This window comes from Spermophilus citellus (assembly GCF_964194105.1).
Source record: "Spermophilus citellus genome assembly, chromosome: 12".
NCBI lineage: Eukaryota > Metazoa > Chordata > Mammalia > Rodentia > Sciuridae > Spermophilus > Spermophilus citellus.
In genome coordinates this window covers 10455733-10476796 of record NC_138198.1, presented here as the reverse complement: position 1 = coordinate 10476796, position 21064 = coordinate 10455733, and the positions used below count along the sequence as shown (strand labels likewise).

At 33.9% G+C, this 21064-nt stretch overlaps 1 protein-coding gene across 3 annotated transcripts in view; it reads left to right on the top strand.

Annotated features, from left to right (window-relative positions):
• Window positions 1-21064, top strand: part of ERCC6L2 (ERCC excision repair 6 like 2) — a 120591-nt gene that overhangs the window by 18505 nt on the left and 81022 nt on the right. For 2 of the 3 annotated variants that reach the window (XM_081262900.1, XM_081262902.1), the window contains exons 4-10: window positions 1276-1469; window positions 9306-9467; window positions 9868-10075; window positions 12585-12725; window positions 14005-14118; window positions 15900-16019; window positions 20366-20437. In XM_081262900.1, the coding sequence (XP_081119026.1) occupies window positions 1276-1469; window positions 9306-9467; window positions 9868-10075; window positions 12585-12725; window positions 14005-14118; window positions 15900-16019; window positions 20366-20437 (1011 nt within the window). The remainder of the gene's footprint in view (window positions 1-1275; window positions 1470-9305; window positions 9468-9867; window positions 10076-12584; window positions 12726-14004; window positions 14119-15899; window positions 16020-20365; window positions 20438-21064) is intronic. The other variant, XM_081262901.1, reaches the window with a different exon arrangement.

Here is a 21064-nt window from a genome sequence, read left to right as displayed (position 1 = left end):
CGGATTTGCTGGTAGTGCCCCTCTAGGCACTCTATCACTATTAGAGATCTATTTTTATATTTGTTCTTTTGTTTTATTGGTGTCAGCACATGCATGTGTTCAGTTAATCATTTGAACTGGAATTTAAAGTTTTTAATGAGCTCATCATTGACATCATATAGTATTTCCCAGAAATAAATACAAAGTTATGACTCTGATGAAATTCTGGAAACATCCGTCTGTATTGGTACATTTAAAGCAATGTGCATTTTTGAAAGTTAGCTATAGAACAAATAAGTTTCTTTACACTTATTATGCTAATGCCAGAATTACAACAGAATCCTGAAAAATTAATATCAGAACTCTTTGAACCCCTTTTCCTTTTTAATGAATTGAATGTTACAAATTAAGGAGTGGTAGATTTGAAGAATGTGTGCAGAATATGATACATCTCACATACATTTATAAACTTTTCAAGTGAATAAATCATCAAAAATGCATGAAATAGATGTGCCAAGAATAAATTCCTAAAGGGAAAGACACGAACTGTGCATTTCAAATACTGATCTTGGAAGGATTCTTTAGATTTAGGCTAAGTTTAGATTGTAGTTCAGTCTGTATGAAGATGAATCATAGTAAATTTATTTTAAAGTATTACTATCTTGTATGATAAAATTTTAGAGATTCTAAGTGAAATTCATAATACAGAGGAGGAGGCTATTTTTGGCATTTCCAAAACCAGCATAAGCAGTAATATTAGTGAAAGAACATACATACTTTCAATTATTTTATTTACTAAAAAGAATTTCTTTCGTCCCTGTTACTAGCAAGAAGATTATGTTGCAAACAAAGCCACTATGAACATCCTTATGCATTTATCTTGGCAAATTGTACAGTTTTAACTGTTGGATAAATTCTTGGTACTGTAATTGTATTATAGGTACTACTGGAATTGTAGAAGACTTACTTACAAGGGCTCAGGTGGAATTTGGACCTAATATTTTCTCGTCTAGCACATGCGAGGCCCTGGGTTCGATACTCAGCACCTCATAAAAATAAATAAATAAGTAAAATAAAGATAAGAAAAATATATCCTAAAAAAAATGACCTATTTAAGCCACAAAATAGTTAGCCTTTAAGGGTCTTCTATGGCCAAATACAGCCAGTCACTCAGTTGTATTTTTATTTGCTAGTGTCGAAATTAAATCAAAGGATTGTAGATATTTTGGACTTCACTTTTTTGGCATTATTTTTCATTTTTAAAAAACACCCAATGTATTTTTCCTCTCCTTTTAGATGTTCTTAATAGTTGCTCCTCTTTCTGTCCTCTACAACTGGAAGGATGAATTGGATACCTGGGGATATTTCAGAGTCACTGTTTTACACGGTAACAAAAAAGACAATGAACTGCTTCGTATAAAGCAGAGGAAATGCGAAATTGCTCTAACAACTTATGAAACACTGCGCTTGTGTCTGGATGAACTTAACAGGTAGGGGTGTAATGGGAATGATTGCATTTAATTTCTACTGGCATCAATTATATTTATCCCTTTGAATTACGATTTTTAGAAGCTCTAAATGTCTTTAGCTTCTTAATTTTACTTTACATTTATTAAAATATGTAGTTTATAAGAACTTATTTTCTGGGGTAGAGAGAGAAGATGTGAGGGAAGGGGAGGGGGGATAGCAGGGGATAGGAAAGGTAGCTGAATACAACAATTACTAATAGGGCATTATGTAAAATTGTGGATGTGTAACCGACGTGATTCTGCAATCTGCATTTGGGGTAAAATTGGGAGTTCATAACCCACTTCAATCTAATGTATGAAATATGATACGTCAAGAGCTTTGTAATGTTGTGAACAACCAATTAAAAAAAAAAGAACTTATTTTCTGCAAAGAGAAAACCTCCATCAGGGTTTCCACAGTTTCTTACATGTTTCCTAAATTTAGCCCAGGATGTCTGCTGAAGATTCTCAAGACTTGTTGTAAGGCTTGTTTACAATCTTTTGTGCATATTGTGCCTCTGTACTATGACAGAATCCAGAGTTCACGAATGATTTTAATTATGGGAGTCTGCTGGGAATGGAGAGTGGTAAAAAGCATGCGCAAACACACACACACACACACACACACACACACACACATACACACAGAGGTTGAGAAGTACTATGGCCTAAGTTGTAAAAGGGATGTGGCCAGGAGACAACACAGTGGGTAAGCAGGAACATATCACGAAGAGTACTGAAAACCACATAAGAGGATTCTGGTCTATATCTTTAGAGCAAGAGAGTGCTCTGGAGTGCTTTAGCATGTTCAGGATGATACAAATGATCAGATTTGCATTTTTGGTATTCTGGCTGCTGTGTGTGCAGACAGGAGAGCTGGGTTGAAGGAGAAAGACTAGTTTGGAAGTTTGGCTGAATCATGCCTCTACCCCAAATCCACATGACAGGTCCCAGCCACAGTAATTAAGAATGCAATTGTATTTAAAGGTGGGTCTTTAATGAGTTGATTAAGTAGAAATTAGGTTGGGTGGGGCTGTAACCTAATGCTGACCTGGTAAGAAGAGAAACTGACACCAAGCACATGCATGCACAGAGGAAAGCACACCTAGCATGAAGGTAATCATCTGCAAGCCAAGGAGAGAGGGCTCAGAAGACACCCAAACCGGCTGACACCTTGATCTTGGGATCTCTAGCTTTCAGGATTGTGGGAAATTTTCTCTTGTTTAACTCATCCAGTCTGTGATATTTTATTTTGGCAAGGCTTTTATAATAGTCTGGCCGAGGGAACATAGTAGTCAGGTCTAAACTCTTCATAGTTGTGCCAACAACAGCTTGAGCCTTGGTAAAATTGTTAACTTTGATCTGCTGTTAGCTAAGATGTCTGTCTGCCTGTTAGGATACAGTTTATACCTAGTATGGCATTAGAAAAAGTTCTTGAATATCTTTTAATTGCTAAAACAGTATATAGTCAATTATTGTCAGTGAAAGAGTTAACGGCAGAAAACCACTTTATTTTTAAAGGTGATGCTTTCAAATCAAAATATAAATGCTTTGACATAAGATAAAAATGAATTAAAAAAACAATCAGTAGTTGTTTCATTAATTTTATAAGCATAAAATATACTTAAAATTACAAAAGCCACTAATTAACTATGTAACTTTTAGTAAATCAACTCATCTGGAAAAATGACAGGGTGGATCCAAAACTGACTGTTCAAACCCATCTGGAAAATTTTATTAGTTTCAACTTTAATAAGCACTAATTTGGTACAAAATACTTAATACTGATTATAAGTATGGTTAGCCCTTCATACCTGGAAGTTCTACATCTGGGAATTTAACCAACTGCAGATTGAAAATAAAAAATAATGCATCTATACTGAACTTGTACAGGCTTCCCCCCCGCCTTACATTATTCCCTAAGCAATTCAATATAACCATTATTTCCATATCATTCACATTGTATTAGTTATAAGTAATTTAGAGGTGATTTAAAGTATATGGAAGGATGTGCATTAGGTTTTATGCAAATACTGTGCCATTCTATATGAGCAACTTGAGCATTCATGGATTTGTCCCCTGGACCCATCCCCTGCAGACACCAAAGGGACAGCTATATATAGTTTGATGAATCTTGACTAAGAACTGGCAAACTTTTGCTGTCAAGTACCAGATATTTGGGGCCAGGTACAGCAACTCAGGAAGCTAAAGCAAGAGTTCAAAGCTAGCCTCAGCAACTTAGCCAGGCCCTAAGCAATTAAGCAAGACCCTGCCTCAAAATAAAAAAAGGGCTGGGAATGTGACTCAGTGGTTAAGTGCCTGTGGGTTGATTCCACAGTACCAAACCAAGCCAAACCAACCAAACAAACAAAAACCCCAGATAATTTTGAGGGCCACATAAAGTATCTGTCAAGTATTATTCTTTTTAATTTTTATAACCCTTCAAATATATAAAAATTATTCTTAGCTTGCTAACTATACAAAATTGGTCACAAGCTAGATTTGGCCCTTGGATTGTAATTGACTGACCTCTGCTTTTGACAAATGGAAACTGGAACTCAACTATCATTCTAAACAAAGTCTAACATATTTTTATTGTCCCCAGACTTTTCTCTTTATTGTCATTCCTTCTCCAGTCTTTACCCATTGATTTTGATTTCTGTCACTACAGATGAGAAAATAAAATTAGAAAGCACTCTTCATTTGTTTCTGACATCTTTTGCTGAGCATGTTTGAGATTCATCCATGTTATCGAGTATATCAGTGATTGTTGGGTTTTTTTAATATTTATTTATTTAGTGGTGCTGGGGATTGAACCCAGGGCCTTGTAAATGCAAGACAAGCACTCTACCAACTGAGCTATATCCCCAGTCCTCAGTGATTGTTCTTTTAAAATGTTGAATTGTATTTAATTTTATAAGTATACCACATTTTGTTACCTATTCACTTGAGGATGTCTATTTGGGTTTTTCTAGTTTGAAATTATTATAAATAAAATTTCAAGAAATATTTGTTTTTAAGCCTTTTTTCTAAACTATAATATTTTCATTTCTTTTGGGTAAATACCTGGGAGTAAAATTTCTGAGTTTCCGGGTAAGAGAAGGTTTAACTTTAGAAGAAACTGCCAAATCATTTTCTAGAATGGTCCTACCATTCTACCTTAGAGAGAGTTCAGTTGCTGCACATCCTCACCAGTGTTTGCATTGTCAGCCTTTGTTTTTAGCCATTTTAGTGAGTATATAGTAGTATCTTGTAATGTAATTTGTGTGTTTCTGATCCACACACACTTAAAAAGTCTATTCTACATTTGTTGAGTATAGTGTTCTATACATATTAAGAAGACTTGGTTAAGGCATTATTCAAGTGTTCTCCATCTTTACTGATTTTCTTTGACTTGGTTCATAGTTTCTGAGAGAGAAGTGTTGAGATCAAAGCCTGATTCCTCCTTTCAGTCTGCAGCTTTCATGTAGTTTTGGAGCTATATTATTAGGCACAGGTGCAATTACTGTTATTATTTTTTTCTGATGAATTATTCCTTGTATTTAAAAGTGTTTCTTTTTATTTCTAATAATATTTCTTGTCTTTGATATTAGCATCTGTAACAATAGATTCTTCTTATGCTTATTGTATGTATATAGTTTTCCATCTTTTATTTCACATTTCTTTTTTATATTTGAAGTGAATCTCTTTATAGTTAGCATATAGATTTTTAAATCCATTCTGATAATCTTTGCCTTTTATTCAGGGTATTTAGACCATTCATACTTAATGTAATTATTGGTAAAGTTGGGTTTAGAACACCAGTTTTTCCAGGTCTTATTAGCCCTTAGGGTTAATAAGTTAGCATGTTACTGTTTCATGGATGCTGACCGAAGACAGGCAATTAAAAGCTTGGAGTAAAGCTGGGCATGGTGGCACACGCCTATAATCCCAGCAGCTCAGGAGGCTGAGACAGGACTAGAGTTCAAAGCCAGCTTCAACAACAGTGAGGCACTAAGCAACTCAGTGAGACCCTGTCTCTAAATAAAGTACAAAAAAGGTCTGGGAATGTGGCTCAGTGGTCAAGTGCCCCCGAGTTCAATCCCTGGTACACACCCACCACCACCAAAAATAAGCATGGAGTGATTAAGTATGTTGTCCAAGTCTACGTAATGAAGTTAGTCATGGACATGAGATTTACACATTGACCATGTGTGGGTTTTTAACAAGCATACTGTACCCCCCAAGAGACTTAATACAGTTAGGTGAATGCGATAAGTTGATTTATGATAGCACCATTCATATTTTCATTATTCTTTACCTGCTTATGCCTTTAGGCTATAAGCTCTTTAATATAGATTTTACTTTTAATTTTATATTTTGGTGCTTATTACACTTTTGGCACATATTAGTTACTGAAGAAATATTTGTTAATTGGTTATTTTCTATGACTGCTATAAATATTAAAGAATTCCGAGAATTATGTAACTACTAATTATTTATTTATATGATTAGTAGAATCAAATTATTACAATATTTATTTATTTATTTTGTTGTATTTATTCATTCAGATGTCTTTATTTTGATAGTTTTTTTCAAAGAATAATATTTCATCTGACTAAATATTATTGCTGTGATAATAATACTCTGTACATTTATCATAGATAATCCAAAGGGTAGAAAAGCATACTATAGAGTATGAGTAAACTATATGTTTTTCTTATTCTATTTTTTTTACTTTATTTTAATCTTTATCAAAGTTATATATGCATATGATTTGAAGGCCAAATATGATAAAAGAGTTCTGGAAGAGCTGCAGTTTATTCCATCTACCCCTAAACTCCTTACCTATACCTTCAGCTCGTACTAATTGTCTTATTTTTTACATCTATGATTATACTATAACTTTAAAATTTTCTTCAGATTTCAATAATATCTTAAAGAAAATGAAGACTGCTGTGTTTTGCTTTTCATTTCTTCACTTTGGGGTAACCTAGTCCGACTATTCTGTGGAGTGGGAATTGGTCTCTAGGAGATTCAGCTACATCTTGAACAGACTGCTGAGCATTTCCTCACTCTAGTTTCCAGAGGCATCTGGTGCCACCAAGTCCTGGCCTTTTAAGACCTAAATGTATAAATCAGATTGCTTCTTGGCTTTCTCCACTGCTGGCTTAAGATACTGCTTTTTTTACTTTTGTAAGTCATCTTATCCATCTTTCCAACTTCGAGAGTTTTGTGGCTGTTTTCTCTCTTCCTCTTTGTTCTTGAAGGCTTTTCCCTTTTTCAGTTTTGAATTAAGAACATTTATATACTTACCCCTTAGATTTATCAGTTTTTTATATTCTCTATGTACACTAGTGGTATTGAATCATTTCAGTAAGTTGCATATAGCATGAGAACTTTTATCTGCAAATATTTTACCATTGGTCTCACACATAAGAAAATTAATAACAGATAAAATGTACTTAGTTATCCTCAAAATATCTTTATTATCTAATGTTTGTAAAGCAAGATTTAATAAAGCTTCAGATAATGAATCTGGTTACTCTGTGTTTTTAATCTCTCCTAATCTATTGTAAATCATCTTATCCATCTTTCCAACTCTTTTTTTTTTTTTTTTTTTTAATGATGTGACCCTTTGAGGGGACCAAGCCAGTTGTTCTTAGGATGTCTCATATATTAGATTTGTCTTATTGCTTTCTCAAGAAATTGCTTTCTGCCGGGCTTGGTGGCGCATGCCTGTAATCCCAGTGGCTCTGGAGGCTGAGGCAGGAGGATCACGAGTTCAAAGCCAGCCTCAGCAAGGGCAAGGCACTAAGCAACTCAGTGAGACCCTATCTCTAAATAAAATACAAAATAAGGTCAGGGACGTGGCTCAGTGGTCCAGTGCCCCTGAGTTCAATCCCCAGTAACAAAACAAACAAACAAACAAAAATTGCTTTCCTCTACCATCTGATTTCTTGAGTAAACTGATTCTAGCCTAAGGTCTTAATTAGATTCATGTTTTTGGGCAAGGTTGCTTCATGAACAATGCTGTAGACTTCACATCATTGCACTTCAGGGCCTGTTCCTGTCAGGCTCTTGCACTGTTAAAGACACCAGGCCTGTCCCAGAGGTTAAGGAGATGGTCACCAGACCCTTCCACTGTAAAGGTGTTTCTCTTATAATGAGCAAATAATTTGTGAGGTGATATTTCACTACCATTTAAGTATTCTCTCAGCCCTTTTACTTAGAAGTATTAGCGTATTCAAATTCTTGCCTGTATTATTTATTTTATTGGGTTTTATATGTTTTTCTATTTTCTTCTATACTTACTAATAGTATTTTCCTGTAAAGAAAAGCATCTCTCATTAATTAGGAATTAAGTACAATTTTGACCTTAAAGTGGCAAAGTGAGTGTGTACTTCTTTTGCATCCCTAATTTGGGGAGTAAGCAGTTATCGTAACAGTTGTCTCCAACACAGTTTCTCACTGCTCAGCCCTTTTCCCTCTCAAGAAGACGTTAGGCAAAATGTCTTTTGCCCACCTTTTAATTGGTTTGCTTTCTATTGTGTTGAGTTGTAATAGTTCTTTATGTATTCCATATTCAAGTCTTTTATCCAACTAGGATTTGTTAAAGTCCAACTTATCAGTTTTTAAGAAATTTTCTTGCTGTGTTAGTTTGTGTCTAACCCTGAATTATGAAGATTTTTTTTGTGTCTTGTGAACTTTATAATTTTACTTCATATTTAACTCTCTCGTCTATTTTGAATTAATTTTTAGCATAATGTGAGGAAAGGGTCTAAATTGAACTCCTAACTTTTATTTATTCAGGGCTTTCTACTCAATTATAGCTATTATCATTGATGCTTCAGTATTCCAGTTAGGCTGGCTCCTGTGTTCTTTGGACATGTCATTTGTCTTTGAATACATCTGGGTTTTCTAACTCTTAAGCATTTCCCCTGTTCAGTGCCTAAAATTGACCATTCTCCATTTTCCATAGGACTCTGTTTCTTGTTCGTAGATTGACCACAATGCATGCTCATTGCTACTGTAGTAACCAATGGTAGTACACTTTTTCAGTAAGCAGAGTAACGTATTGCAGCTTTTAAAAAATCCTGTTTGTATTGTTGTCTTCTCATGCAGATTTAATGTTACAAAGTTTTCTTTTATTTGTATTCTTGTTTCCAGTTTGCTGCTTTAAAAAAATTTGTTGTCATTTAGTGATGTTTAAATTTGTTTTTTCATTTCACTGTTATTTTTTTTTAAAAAAATTTTAATATTTATTTTTTAGTTTTCGGTGGACACAATATCTTTATCTTATTTTTATGTGGTGCTGAGGATCGAACCTAGTGCCCGGCTCATGCCAGGCGAGCGCGCTACTGCTTGAGCCACATCCCCAGCCCGCATTCCACTGTTTTTTTTTTTTTTTTAAGAGAGAGGGGGGGGGGAGAGAGAGAGAGAGAGAGAGAGAGAGAGAGAGAGAGAGAGAGAGAATTTTTTAATGTTTATTTTTCAGTTCTCGGCAAACACAACATCTTTTTGTTTTTTGTATGTGGTGCTGAGGAATGAACCCAGGCCGCACGCATGCCAGGCCAGCACGCTACCGCTTGAGCCACATCCCCAGCCCCCAGCATTCCACTGTTATTAAGCATAATCTCTGTACCCTTTTATATTCTTCATGCACATTTTATTCTTATACCCTATTTAAGCCTGTGACAACTTAACTAACTAGGTAAAAATACAATGAAATAGCCAAAGAATAAATAATGATGGGGTATACAAAACTTCGGTAGGGAAAACTGTTCTCTAAAAATTTTAGTTTTTGAAGTGTTTCCTGATTTTACTCTGACTTTATAGTTTGGAGTGGTCAGCTATCATTGTGGATGAGGCTCATAGAATCAAGAATCCAAAGGCGAGAGTAACAGAAGTTATGAAAGCGCTCAAGTGTAATGTTCGCATTGGCCTCACTGGAACCATTCTTCAGAACAACATGAAGGAACTGTGGTGTGTTATGGACTGGTGAGTGAAAAAACTGTTTAGGAAAAACAATTATTTGAGTACTTCTTTCCCTTAACGCTCCCTTGTTAGCTAATTGTTAGTTTTAGGAAACAAAAACCAAAAGATTAGTCATTTAACTGCAGAATTATTTTATCCTAAACATGGTGTATAGAGAATCCTATGCAAACCTACCTTTACATGTTATTCTTGGCACTTTAAGTATAGCTAACTTACCAATGTCGTCATTATCTTTTTATAAACTGAAACTGTTATCAAAGAAGAACACTTTTTTCTTGGCTTTTGTTTTTGTTGTCTTATAAACAAGTGGATGAAGATATTTCTTAGATGCAAAAATAAGTGAATGTTTTTCTTTTTAGATGACTTAATAAAATGTCACATTTTTCTCATTGCTTTACTGAAGGGCTGTGCCAGGACTTTTAGGTAGCAGGATCCACTTCAAGAAGCAGTTTTCTGACCCAGTAGAACATGGTCAGAGACACACAGCAACAAAAAGAGAACTAGCTACTGGCCGAAAGGCCATGCAAAGGCTTGCAGAAAAGATGTCTGGCTGGTTTCTCAGGCGAACCAAGACTCTCATCAAGGATCAGTTGCCTAAGAAGGAAGATCGGGTAAGAGCTGTATTTGTGTATATTATTAAATTCTTGTCTTTTTTTTTTCCTGAAAATTTTTCTTTCCTAGAGGAAGTCTGTCTTCTATGGTATTTTGTGAATATAATTTTGTGCCTTTTATTCTTTGTGGAAAAAAATTATTATGTGTGGAATTTCAGAAAACATTAATTGAGCTCAGTTGTTTTCCTTCCTAGTTTTACTAATCTGTGAGCTAACAGGTTTGAAGTTAATATATGTGTTAATCATCTTTCTGCTGCTATGAAACACTTGAGATAAATCAACTTAAAAGGAGGAAAGATTTATTTTGGCTCATGGTTTCAGAGGTTTCAGTCCATGTTTGCTTAGCCTTGTTGCTTTGGGCTGGAGGCAACAACATTGTGGCTTGAGTATGTGGTGAAACAAAGCTGCTCATGTCATGACATCTGGGAAGGAAAAAGAAAGATAGGAAGAATCTGAGGGTCAAGTATTTCCTTCAAGGGCAAGCCCCCAGTGACCCGGCTTCCTTTCACTGGACCCCACCTCCTAAAGGTTCCAGTAGTACCACCAGACCAAGCCTGTAGCATAGGGGCCTTGGAGGAAAAGTTATGATCCAAATCATAAAATTAATTAAATTCACTTCTTATCAAGGCCCATGAGACAATTATTAAAGGAAGTTAGACGAGCCTCTCTCCCTAATGTATTTTCTGTTCACGCTCTGTCTTCCCCGTACTGTCTACTTTCTACCACGCCATGTATTGGTGCCTTAATTCTAACTATAGGACCAATATGGTTAAGGGCTTTATTTCTAGGTTTGTTTTATGTAGAATGATATTGGCAATTATATAATCTAATTTTTTATGAATTTTAATAATGTGAGAAAATTACATTATTAAATTTTTAAAGAAAATTTCAGTTGAATTTTAAGAGAAATATAAAAAAAATATAGTAGTCTTTTATAGTTTTTGGTCTTGTCAATCTTTTAGCTCAGGCAATGGAATGAAGATTCTATAAATTACTATGAACTAAACCTCGTTAGTATTCTCCCAAATAGGGTAACACCATCAAATGCCCTCTAATCTTAGGATATCCTGTTTAGTATTACTTTTAAAAAAAGATGGACTTACAAAGAAAATCCAACACTGATATGCAAGATGGGGAAATTGACACAGTATGTGACTTTCGATATTCATCTAAAGCAAAAATTATTATTGTATTTAGATATTTCACAATCTCCTCACTTTAAAAAATATTTTATATAGTTGTATGTTATTTAGTTATCCATCTAGCAGGAACAATGAAATTATAAATATATGAAGAGAGAATTGTGCATAGAGGTTTCAAACTTGGGCTCCAAAATCAGATGCTACAGCTTGAATTGGCTTCCCCACTCAAAAGTTTTGTGCCGAGGTTCTCAAACTTGGATTTTTTCATTTGTTAAATGGAAATAATGATAAGCCAACCTTATATGGTTGCTCTAAAGTGCATGGTGCAGAAGAAATGTTTAGTAAATATTACTGTGTTTAATAATAACAACTCACAAAAACCTTTATATTGCAATTATTGACCATGGTCTTCTGTATTCTCTTTTTGTTCTTACATATACTTTTATATTCAACACTGGGGAGTCAAGATATGCTTAATATTATACATATATTTATTAAAAATCTAGCATTGTTTCCTATGTTTGCTCAATGTCATGTCATTTTTCTACAATATTTTTCTGTGGTGTTGATATACACATAAATATTCATAAACAGCTTTTCCTTTTTGCTCATATTCCTCAAAGTCCTATTATGAATGTGTGTATGAATGTATGTATGTTTAGTTTATGAATCTAGTAACACATAGCTGCATCTAGAAGAATTTTGACAATCTCTGGTGCTACCATGAGGTAAATTATATCCCTCATAACCTAGTGACATTGTTTCATCATATTTTCTTGAATTTGGGCACAAAATAGCAATTTATATTTGCTTTTATATACATTTACTTAACTCTTTGCCTTTCCTAATCTTAAAAGTTTATATCATGATATTAAATACAAATAACGATGTTTTCAGTTTCCAGTAATATGAAGTTTTAAATTTTTTTAAGGTTTCCAATTATTTAGTAGTCACTTATTATTCATACTTTTTAAATGAAATCTTTTATTTCCTTAGCAAGTTTTTTTTGTTTGACCTAAATTGTAATAATTTATTTGCATGATGGATTAATATATAACCTTGAAAAGACCACAGTATATTGAAAAATACATAAGGAAATCATGTAACTTGATTTTCATGTTATATTTCCTTTTAATTGAAAGCCAAGAAATTCTGTGAGGTTTATTTGAAAATGAAATTATGATTTGGTAGCAAAGAGTTTAAGAGAATTGGGAAAAATTTTCATAATGAGGGAAACTACAGGGAAAAATTAATCATCAGTTTTCACAAATTCACTAATATAATTTGTGAATTCTAATATACATTGTATTTATTATTATTGCTATTAAAATGATACTAATACTCGACTTGTATTTTTTTCTTGGCAGATGGTTTATTGCTCTCTGACGGATTTCCAGAAAGCTGTCTATCAAACAGTGTTAGAAACAGAAGATGTCACTCTGATACTTCAATCTTCTAAGCCTTGTACCTGCAGCAGTGGCCGGAAAAGGAGAAATTGTTGTTATAAGGTAAGCATTTCAGTGTGTCTTTACCATCTTGCCTTATCATCTTGTATTCTGTGTTAGTGCCAAAGTAAGTAGTAGATAAACAAAATGACTTTTCCTCAGATAGTTTTTTAACTTTGGAAAGAAGTTATAAGTTTTAAAGAGAGAAAAGTTTTTAAAAATTGTTTATAATATCAAATAGTTACCACGTATAAAATACAATATTTAAGCATTTTGAAAAATTAATTTTAGATGCTTCAATTTGATATCCTCTCTTTTAGCTTTTGCTGGAAAGTAGGCCACTTTTATCATGAAATTTCATTTAAAGTATAAATTAGCAAGGTGCAGTGGTGCATGCCTGTAATCCCAGTGGCTTGGAAGGTAGGAGAATCGAGAGTTCAAAGCCAGCCTCAGCACTACCAAGGCGCTAAGCTATTCAGTGAGATGCTGTCTTCTAAATAAAATACAAAAAGGTCAGGGGATGTGGTTCAGTGGTCGAGTACCCCTGAATTTAATCCCCAGTACCCCCACAAAAGTATAAATTAGTATAAATATTAGAATTAATTTTGTCATTATCCACTAGTGGTAAAATGATTTACTCCTTAATGACAGTCTTAAATACTATTCAGATATATATATCTAATTATATTTATAATCATCTACTTCGGTAGTTTCAATTGTGTCTTAAATACTATTCAGATGTTAGACATAGTGTCAGTTTAATAGAAACTATATCAGTAGAATAAAAGTTTTTTTTAGAAACAAATTTCATTTGTACTTTTTTTCCTTGCCATCTATATTTCCTGTTCTTTCTTCGCCTATTTTATGTCACATATCCATATACATACAAGAACCCTAAATAAATATTTAAGTAGATGGATATTTATTTAATCTCATCTACTTTACTATTTTAACTACTTCCCCTTTTTGAAATAGCTCAGTTTCCTGAAAAATGTTGAAACATAAATTGTAGAATAAAGAGGTCTGTGTAGTGCTGTAACTATGTCATAGCTTTGTCACCAGGAAACTTTTAATAGCAGCAACATTTCTATTACTGTGTATTACAAGAATAAACATGCTCCAAATGAGGATTTAAAAAGCATTATTATATTATGATTCACCAAAAATGATTCCATGTTATTGATTCATAGATATTTTGTATATAGTTGACCATCATTTTCTTAGAATTCATTGTGCCAAAGTAACTAGATAATAAATATTGTGAGATATGTTTTGACTTAGCAGTTACATAGACATGTAAGTTCTTTTCTTGTTTTTAATTTCTATATTTTTCTGGTTACAGACCAATTCCCATGGTGAAACGGTACAAACCTTGTGTCTCAGTTACCTCACAGTCCTTCAGAAGGTGGCAAATCATGTCGCACTGTTGCAAGCTGCCAGTACCTCCAAACAACAGGTGTGGGTTGGCTTTTTACATTTTTTTATGATAGTATTGGTATAAAAGTGATATTGCTATTGGTATAAATTGGTATTTAGTATAAAATTTCTTAGCTAAACATTCCTAAGGTGTTTTTTTTGTGTGTGTGTGTCTGTGAAGTTTAAAAGAAAACTGAGTTACTCATTTTAAAATTTAGGTGGCTGGGGATGCAGCTCACTGTTAGAACTCATGCCTAGCATGCATGAGGCCCTGGGTTCCGTCCCCAGTTCCAAAACAATAATAAAAAAATAAAATGTTAATATTAAGAAACATGTACACTTAAACTTTTAATCAAACTGAGAACATTTATACTTAAAAACTTTTTTATGCTTCTTCGGCTGGGGCTGGGGCTCAGTGGTAGTGCGCTTGCGTAGCACATGGGAGGCCCAGGGTTAATCCTCAGCACCACATATAAATAAATGAATGAACGAATGAATGGATGTATTGTGTTCAACTACAACTAAAAAAAAAATAAATAAGTGTTTTGTTTTTAAAAAAACTTTTTTATGATTCTAATAATGCTCATTTATTCTCCCTAATATACTTTGGTGTAATTACTAAGTAAGATATTTGATCAGGCTATTCCATTAATAAAATATCTAATTATATTTTATCTACTCTGGGTAAAAGTAGGATAACTAATATGCATATTAAATATTAGGACTTTTTCCTAAAGTGGAAAAAAATCAATAATTTCAGAATTTAGTTTAAAATATAATCATCTACTTTGGTAGTTTCAATTGTGTCTTATCCTAGAGCATAACATAAATAAAAAGATCTTTTCAAAAGCCTTTTATGTAATGATTTTATTTTATTTTCATGTTATTGTTGATGTTGTTTAAATTTAATTTTGAAATTTTGAATTTAATATTATTCTTTGATAGTACTGTTATGGGGAGCCACTTCAGAAACACTCTAAGTCCAAATTGAAATCAAAGGGGGATTTATTTACCTGGCCAGAGACGGTCACCCACCCATACAGACTGAAGTATGTGGAAGAGCAGCAACCTCTTGGTCTGTGTCTTGGAATTTAAGGATGAAAACTGAAGCTCAGGGACTTTCCTTAGTGTCATGTAAGCAAACCAGTTGTAGAAGCTAAGGTAGCAATTAGCACAGGAACTCAAGACAATCATATCTTGGGTTTGAGCAGGTGTTAGTCAACCATATCCTGAGTTCGGGCAGGTGGTTAATGGAGTCCTACTTCAAAGTCCTGGGTCACTAAGACCATCATATTCTGGGTTGAGTACATTTTGTGGGGTATAAAGTACAGCAAACAATATATTGTAAGAAAACAGCTTTCATTTCAGTCAGAAACAGCTCTTGTAATAGTTTTTTTTTTTTTTTTAAATAGAAAACTGCAAAATGGAGTCTTAGGCCTGCCTATGGCCGTTCTTGCTTTATAATTGACTTATCTCACTTATCAAAATCTTATATCTATAATCTATATTTTTTATTAGCCTATAACCTATAACTTACACTCTTATTGATTGTATTTATCAGTACACTTACTCTTGGGGGTGTTTATTTCCCAGTTTTGGAAATTTTGAAAAAGTAATAATAAAGTTAGTAGTCATATTTATCAAAGCATATATCTTAATATCACTTTAAGATTTTCTGAGTTATTCTGATTTAGAGAAGGCAAAATCTTCAAAGTAATGCATTCCTTGTAAATAGAACTATTTTCTCCATAAACAATTTCAATTTATGCAGGTTTAAATGTGTTAAGTTGAAATTCTTATCTTTTACCTCTCCCTCACAAGGAAACACTTATCAAAAGGATATGTGATCAGGTATTTTCCAAATTCCCGGATTTTGTGCAGAAAAGCAAAGAATCGTCCTTTGAAACTCTTTCTGATCCTAAATACAGTGGGAAAATGAAGGTGAGTACTCCTTTTTTAGGTTGCACACAGATGGAGATGACATTCACAGTATTTATCCATGGTATGGCAGGGACACCAGCTAATCAGAACAAGTTCTCAAACGTTCAGAAGAGACGGTGGCTATGGACAGCTGGTGTAGTTCTATTTGCATTTGCCTAGTCACTAGGAACCCTGCATACAGATGTGTGTGTACAGTGGTTCTCAGTAGCAGTCATATCAAATGTACTTCAGCCTTTCCTTATTGATGTATTGACTTATGCCCTCTTAAAATGTGTGCTGTTACTACAAACATAATAGCTGTTCCTCAAAAAGGGGAAATGGTTTACTGAAAGTGTAAATGCAGGTGCTAGACAGGAAGGTGAGGATAGGTATTGAAAGAATTCTTTCAAGAGCTCATGATGGGCAAAGTATCTGTGCCTATACTGAATCGTCTACCTTTTTTTTCACTTGGTGACCTAAATTGTAAGTTTGCAAGGGAACTTCATTGTGCACAGGGAAACTGACCTGTAGCCATGCTGAAGGAGGGCTGTGAGAGGTAAAGCTAGGTTCTCCACCCATGATCCCAGGCCTTCGGACATTGCCTCTGACAGCTGCTTGAAATGCTGGCAGCTTCCAGCCTCCTGGCAAGAAAACACTTTTGCTTAGCTTCTTTATTACAAAGAACTTTTATTTATGGATTCAGAGCTTTTTGCAGAATAATTCCCAACTTTATAATTAATAAAAAGGTAAGCTATTTCTTTTGGCAAAAAGAGTATAAAAAGGAAATAATTGAAAGTAGTTAGCTTTTTTTTTTTTCCCCTGAAAATACCTTTAACAGTTAATCTAGATAAGCTTATCATGGTTTGGTTGCTTGGGACCTCTGAATAGATATTTTAGGACTATTTCTTATCATTTGATTAACAACATCATCTGGTGATATATTGATTTGGTGATCTGAACCTATTGGTTTACCATAGAATTATTGCCTGTGGCATAAAGAACTCCAAGTAATTGAGTTGTACATTCTTTTTGAATTGAGGTGTCAAAGACTCAGGTTCTGCTTGTCTTATCTCAGGTCAACGTACAGCTACAAGGACTCTGAACATAATGCCTGCTATAGTCCTCATATGCTCAAAATTATACTCATGACCCAGCTCTTTATCTTGAGTGTTAAGGTTATTGTTTATGTCAGCTACCATTCAGGGGATAGTCACAAGTTTCACTCATTCACCTGATAAGAATTCTCAGTTTTCTTCCATTGGGAATGCCACTTAGTAAGAGGGGCACAGAAAAAAAGTGTTGCTCAAATCACACAAAGTTCACTTTTCTAGGCCTGTCTGGCAAAGTTGAGAAAAGTTAGATCCACATTACCTTTGCTGTGAACCTCTCAAATTTAGACTTTTTTAAAAAAATAGGTAGGTTGTCGTGTTCTGTGGAAGACAACTAAGTGATAAAACTTTGGGTCTATATTATCAAGGCTTCAACATGTGTTGACAGTATTGTCATTTTTTAAATTTCTTATAAGAGTTCTTAATTTATAGTTATTTATTTAGTGAGTTTGTTTAAATTAGCCTAATGAAGATCTCCAATCTAAAAGTGTTCACTTTTCTTATGGCTTTTGAAAATGCCTAAAGTTAATATGTAATGATACCACCCCAAACAATAAGAGTAGATTTCTTGTCCTTGTACATTCTTTCAGGGAATGAAAAGAAAAGTCACAGATCAGGAGAAAGTGTTTGCAAACCAATAAAGAATGGTGTTCAAAAGATAAAAAGAACTCTTAAAACTGAACAGTAAGAAAACAGGTAACCCAAATTAAAAGTAGGCCAAAGATCTGGATAGATATCTCACCAAAAACATGTACAGGTGGCAAATAAGCATATGCAAAGATGCTCAATATCATATGCCATTAAGGAGTTGCAAAATAAAACATGATGCCACTGCACACCCATTAAAATGGCCCAATCCAGAGCAATGAAAACATGAAATGCTGGGGAGGGTGTGGAGCACCAGGGCTCCCATTTGTTGCTGGTGGGATGCAGTGGTGCAACCACTTTGGAAGATAGTTTGGTGGTTTCTCACAAAGCTCTTATCTTTTGAGCTTTTAAATTTAAATATTTAGTAAAGATTTAAAATTTAAATTTAAAAAATAATACCTTAATTATGCTCTTATCAGATGATCCAGCAATCACAGGCCCTGGTATTTACCCAATTGAGTTAAAACAAATTAAATCAATGAGTTTTCATGAGCTAAAAACTACATCTTCACAAGAACCTCTATGACTATATTTATAATTGCCAGAGCTTGGAAGTAACAAGGATGCCCTTCAGTAGGTGAATGGATAAGCAAACTGGTGCCATCATACAATGGAATATCATTTAGCAATAAAAATAATTAGGCTATCAAACCATGAATTTCATGGGGAAACCTTAAATGCATATTGCTAAATGGAAGAAGCCAATCTGAAAAGATTATATGATTCCAACTATATAACACTCTGGAAAAGGAAAAATTATAGAGGCAATAAAAAGGTGGTATCTATGAGTTCTGGAGGAAGGAAGGCTGAATAGGTGAAGTACAAGGAATTTTTAGTGCAGTGAAACTGTTCTTTATAATACTATAATTGTGTGTGTGTATGTGTATGTTATGATTCAGTTTTTTCCAAGCCCATAGAACCATACTACACAATGAATGAATCCTAATGTAAACTGCAAACTTCAGTATTAATATATTAATATCCTTAATCAGTTGTTACAAATGTGCCGTAGTAATAATGATAAGTGATTTTTTTTCTTGTAATGTTACTAGAATAGTAGGCCAGAGGCCTGACTCTGGGGATCCAGTAAATCAAGCCCATCTACTCATTGCAAACACCAAACTGAAAAGGTAATGGTAAAAAACTTGAAAGGAACTTTAATCAGTGCAGCTGCACCAGGAAGACAAGGAGGCCCCTGTCCATGGCCCTGAAGTTTTAAAAATAGGGAATGAAGGCTAAAGTTGGGGGGTTTGCCAAGCTACCTAGAGGCTTTTCATAGCCGTCAAAGCAGGTGATTGTGATCAGGTGTGGTCTGTACATCCTTATTTCAGGATTGGTTCAGAGGCGACTTTCTTCCTCCCCCAATTCCATACAAAACTTGATGTTGCATGAGGAATAGCTTCTGCTCATCACAAGATGTTTATGGGATCAGACCTTTTCCTGGTATCCAAGGAGACTCCCAGCAAAGGAAACAGATGCAAAGTGGAGGCAGGGATGCCAAGCCTTTAATCCTGCTTTTAGCTAGTGATTGTGTCTTACATGAAGTTCAAATGTACATAGTTTATGGGATTCGTGATTTTATTAATTATAAAGCTAAATGCAAGTTAAAACTTACTTTTTAAGTTCTTCAGATATTGAAATAATGTTTATTTTAGCAGTAACATTTTCATTTACCATTTGATTATTTATCTGAGTAGATTTCTTTAAAAAATCTTCACAGCTTTTTTGAGAGATTGGCAATAGGAATCAAACAGCACAGCATCTTCTTCACTTGCTCAGTTATTAAGAGAGTGTTTTATTGGTTGTAAATTTTTTTATTTAAAAGTTTGAATATTTATCATTGAATGCATAAAATTTTTTAAGTGTTTGTTTCATAGTTAAGAAAAACTTCAAACATAATTCAGAAAATTCCTTTTTCCCCCTCTGTGGGTTGCTTTTCCATGGTGTTCTGAAACTGTCATTGCCAGATGTGAAAATGTCTGTTTAAAAATAACAGCATTACTATTAGACTCAAGGCTTTAGAAGTTTGCTTCGTGTGTGGGGACAGATTATTGGCATTTTGAGGTCAAAATCCAATCTGGAAGTCAGGGTTTAACTATAAATAGAGAAACAAAGGGGAGAAAATGAGAAGAGGTGTATATCGGACTGATTAGTCTAGGAAAATAAATATCAAGACTTTTGGAACCTAGATGTAATTGTACACATTCCATTACATCTATCTAGAGACAGCATAAATACTTCCTAAAAGATATGCTTTCTATAATTTAGTTTCTTAATGTATTATAGGTATAAAGAACATGTATTTTCGAAATTAAATTAATCCATTTAAATGCATCCTATAACCTAAAATGCTTCCTTTTTATTGAAACCAGATGAGATGAAAAAAGTTCTGGGGAACTTTACCTCCTTCTTGACAATATGATGATGAATAACATTTGATGTAATATTTAATACTTCTCTAACTTGGATAAAATAAAAGGAATTAGCAAAGATGACTAAAATTAGCACTGTATAAAAATAATTTTTAAGAAATTCTCAAGTGATGTTCATATGTAGAAAGTGTATTTTCAGCTGGGACTGGTTCACTCATGTTCTGTGGTTCGTTTCCAGGTTCTTCAGCAGCTTTTAAATCATTTCCGAAAAAACAGAGATAAGGTTCTTCTCTTCTCTTTTTCCACCAAGGTGAGTTTTATCTGATATGTATTTTTGATATGCCCAGCCTTGGCTTCTGAGACATAAAGCAGAAGGGACATAATAGCTTACAGCCATATTTTTCTGTCTTCCATACAGTATTAAATGGTGACAAGGTAAAAAACTTGAGGTTTTCAAATAGACACTTAAATCTCAATTATATCAGGGGCTACTGTCAGATGTTAAATTCAAAAATCGATTTTCATTTTCTGTTGATTGCATGTTTATGATTAAGGTGTTCTCTGGGACACTTGAGATATTTTAGAATTTAGAAAATAATACTAATAATGTAACATGTTTACATAAATCATTTAACTAGTAATTTCTTTTTATTTGGTTTTAGTTTTCAAAAGAGTAGATGATCTTTTTGATCGTTTTTTAAGCAAAGGTTTCTGAACATTAAAGCCAGTTTCAGAAAAATGGAAAGAAATATATGGTCTGATGTAAGAATAATATCTATCTATCTATCTATCTATCTATCTATCTATCTATCTATCTATCTATTTAGCGATGCTGGGAATCCAAACCAAGGCCCAGCATGTGGTAGGCAAGTGTTCTACCACTACTACACCTGGCTCTCGAAATATTTACTGCTCATGGAATTTTAAGAAAGAAACC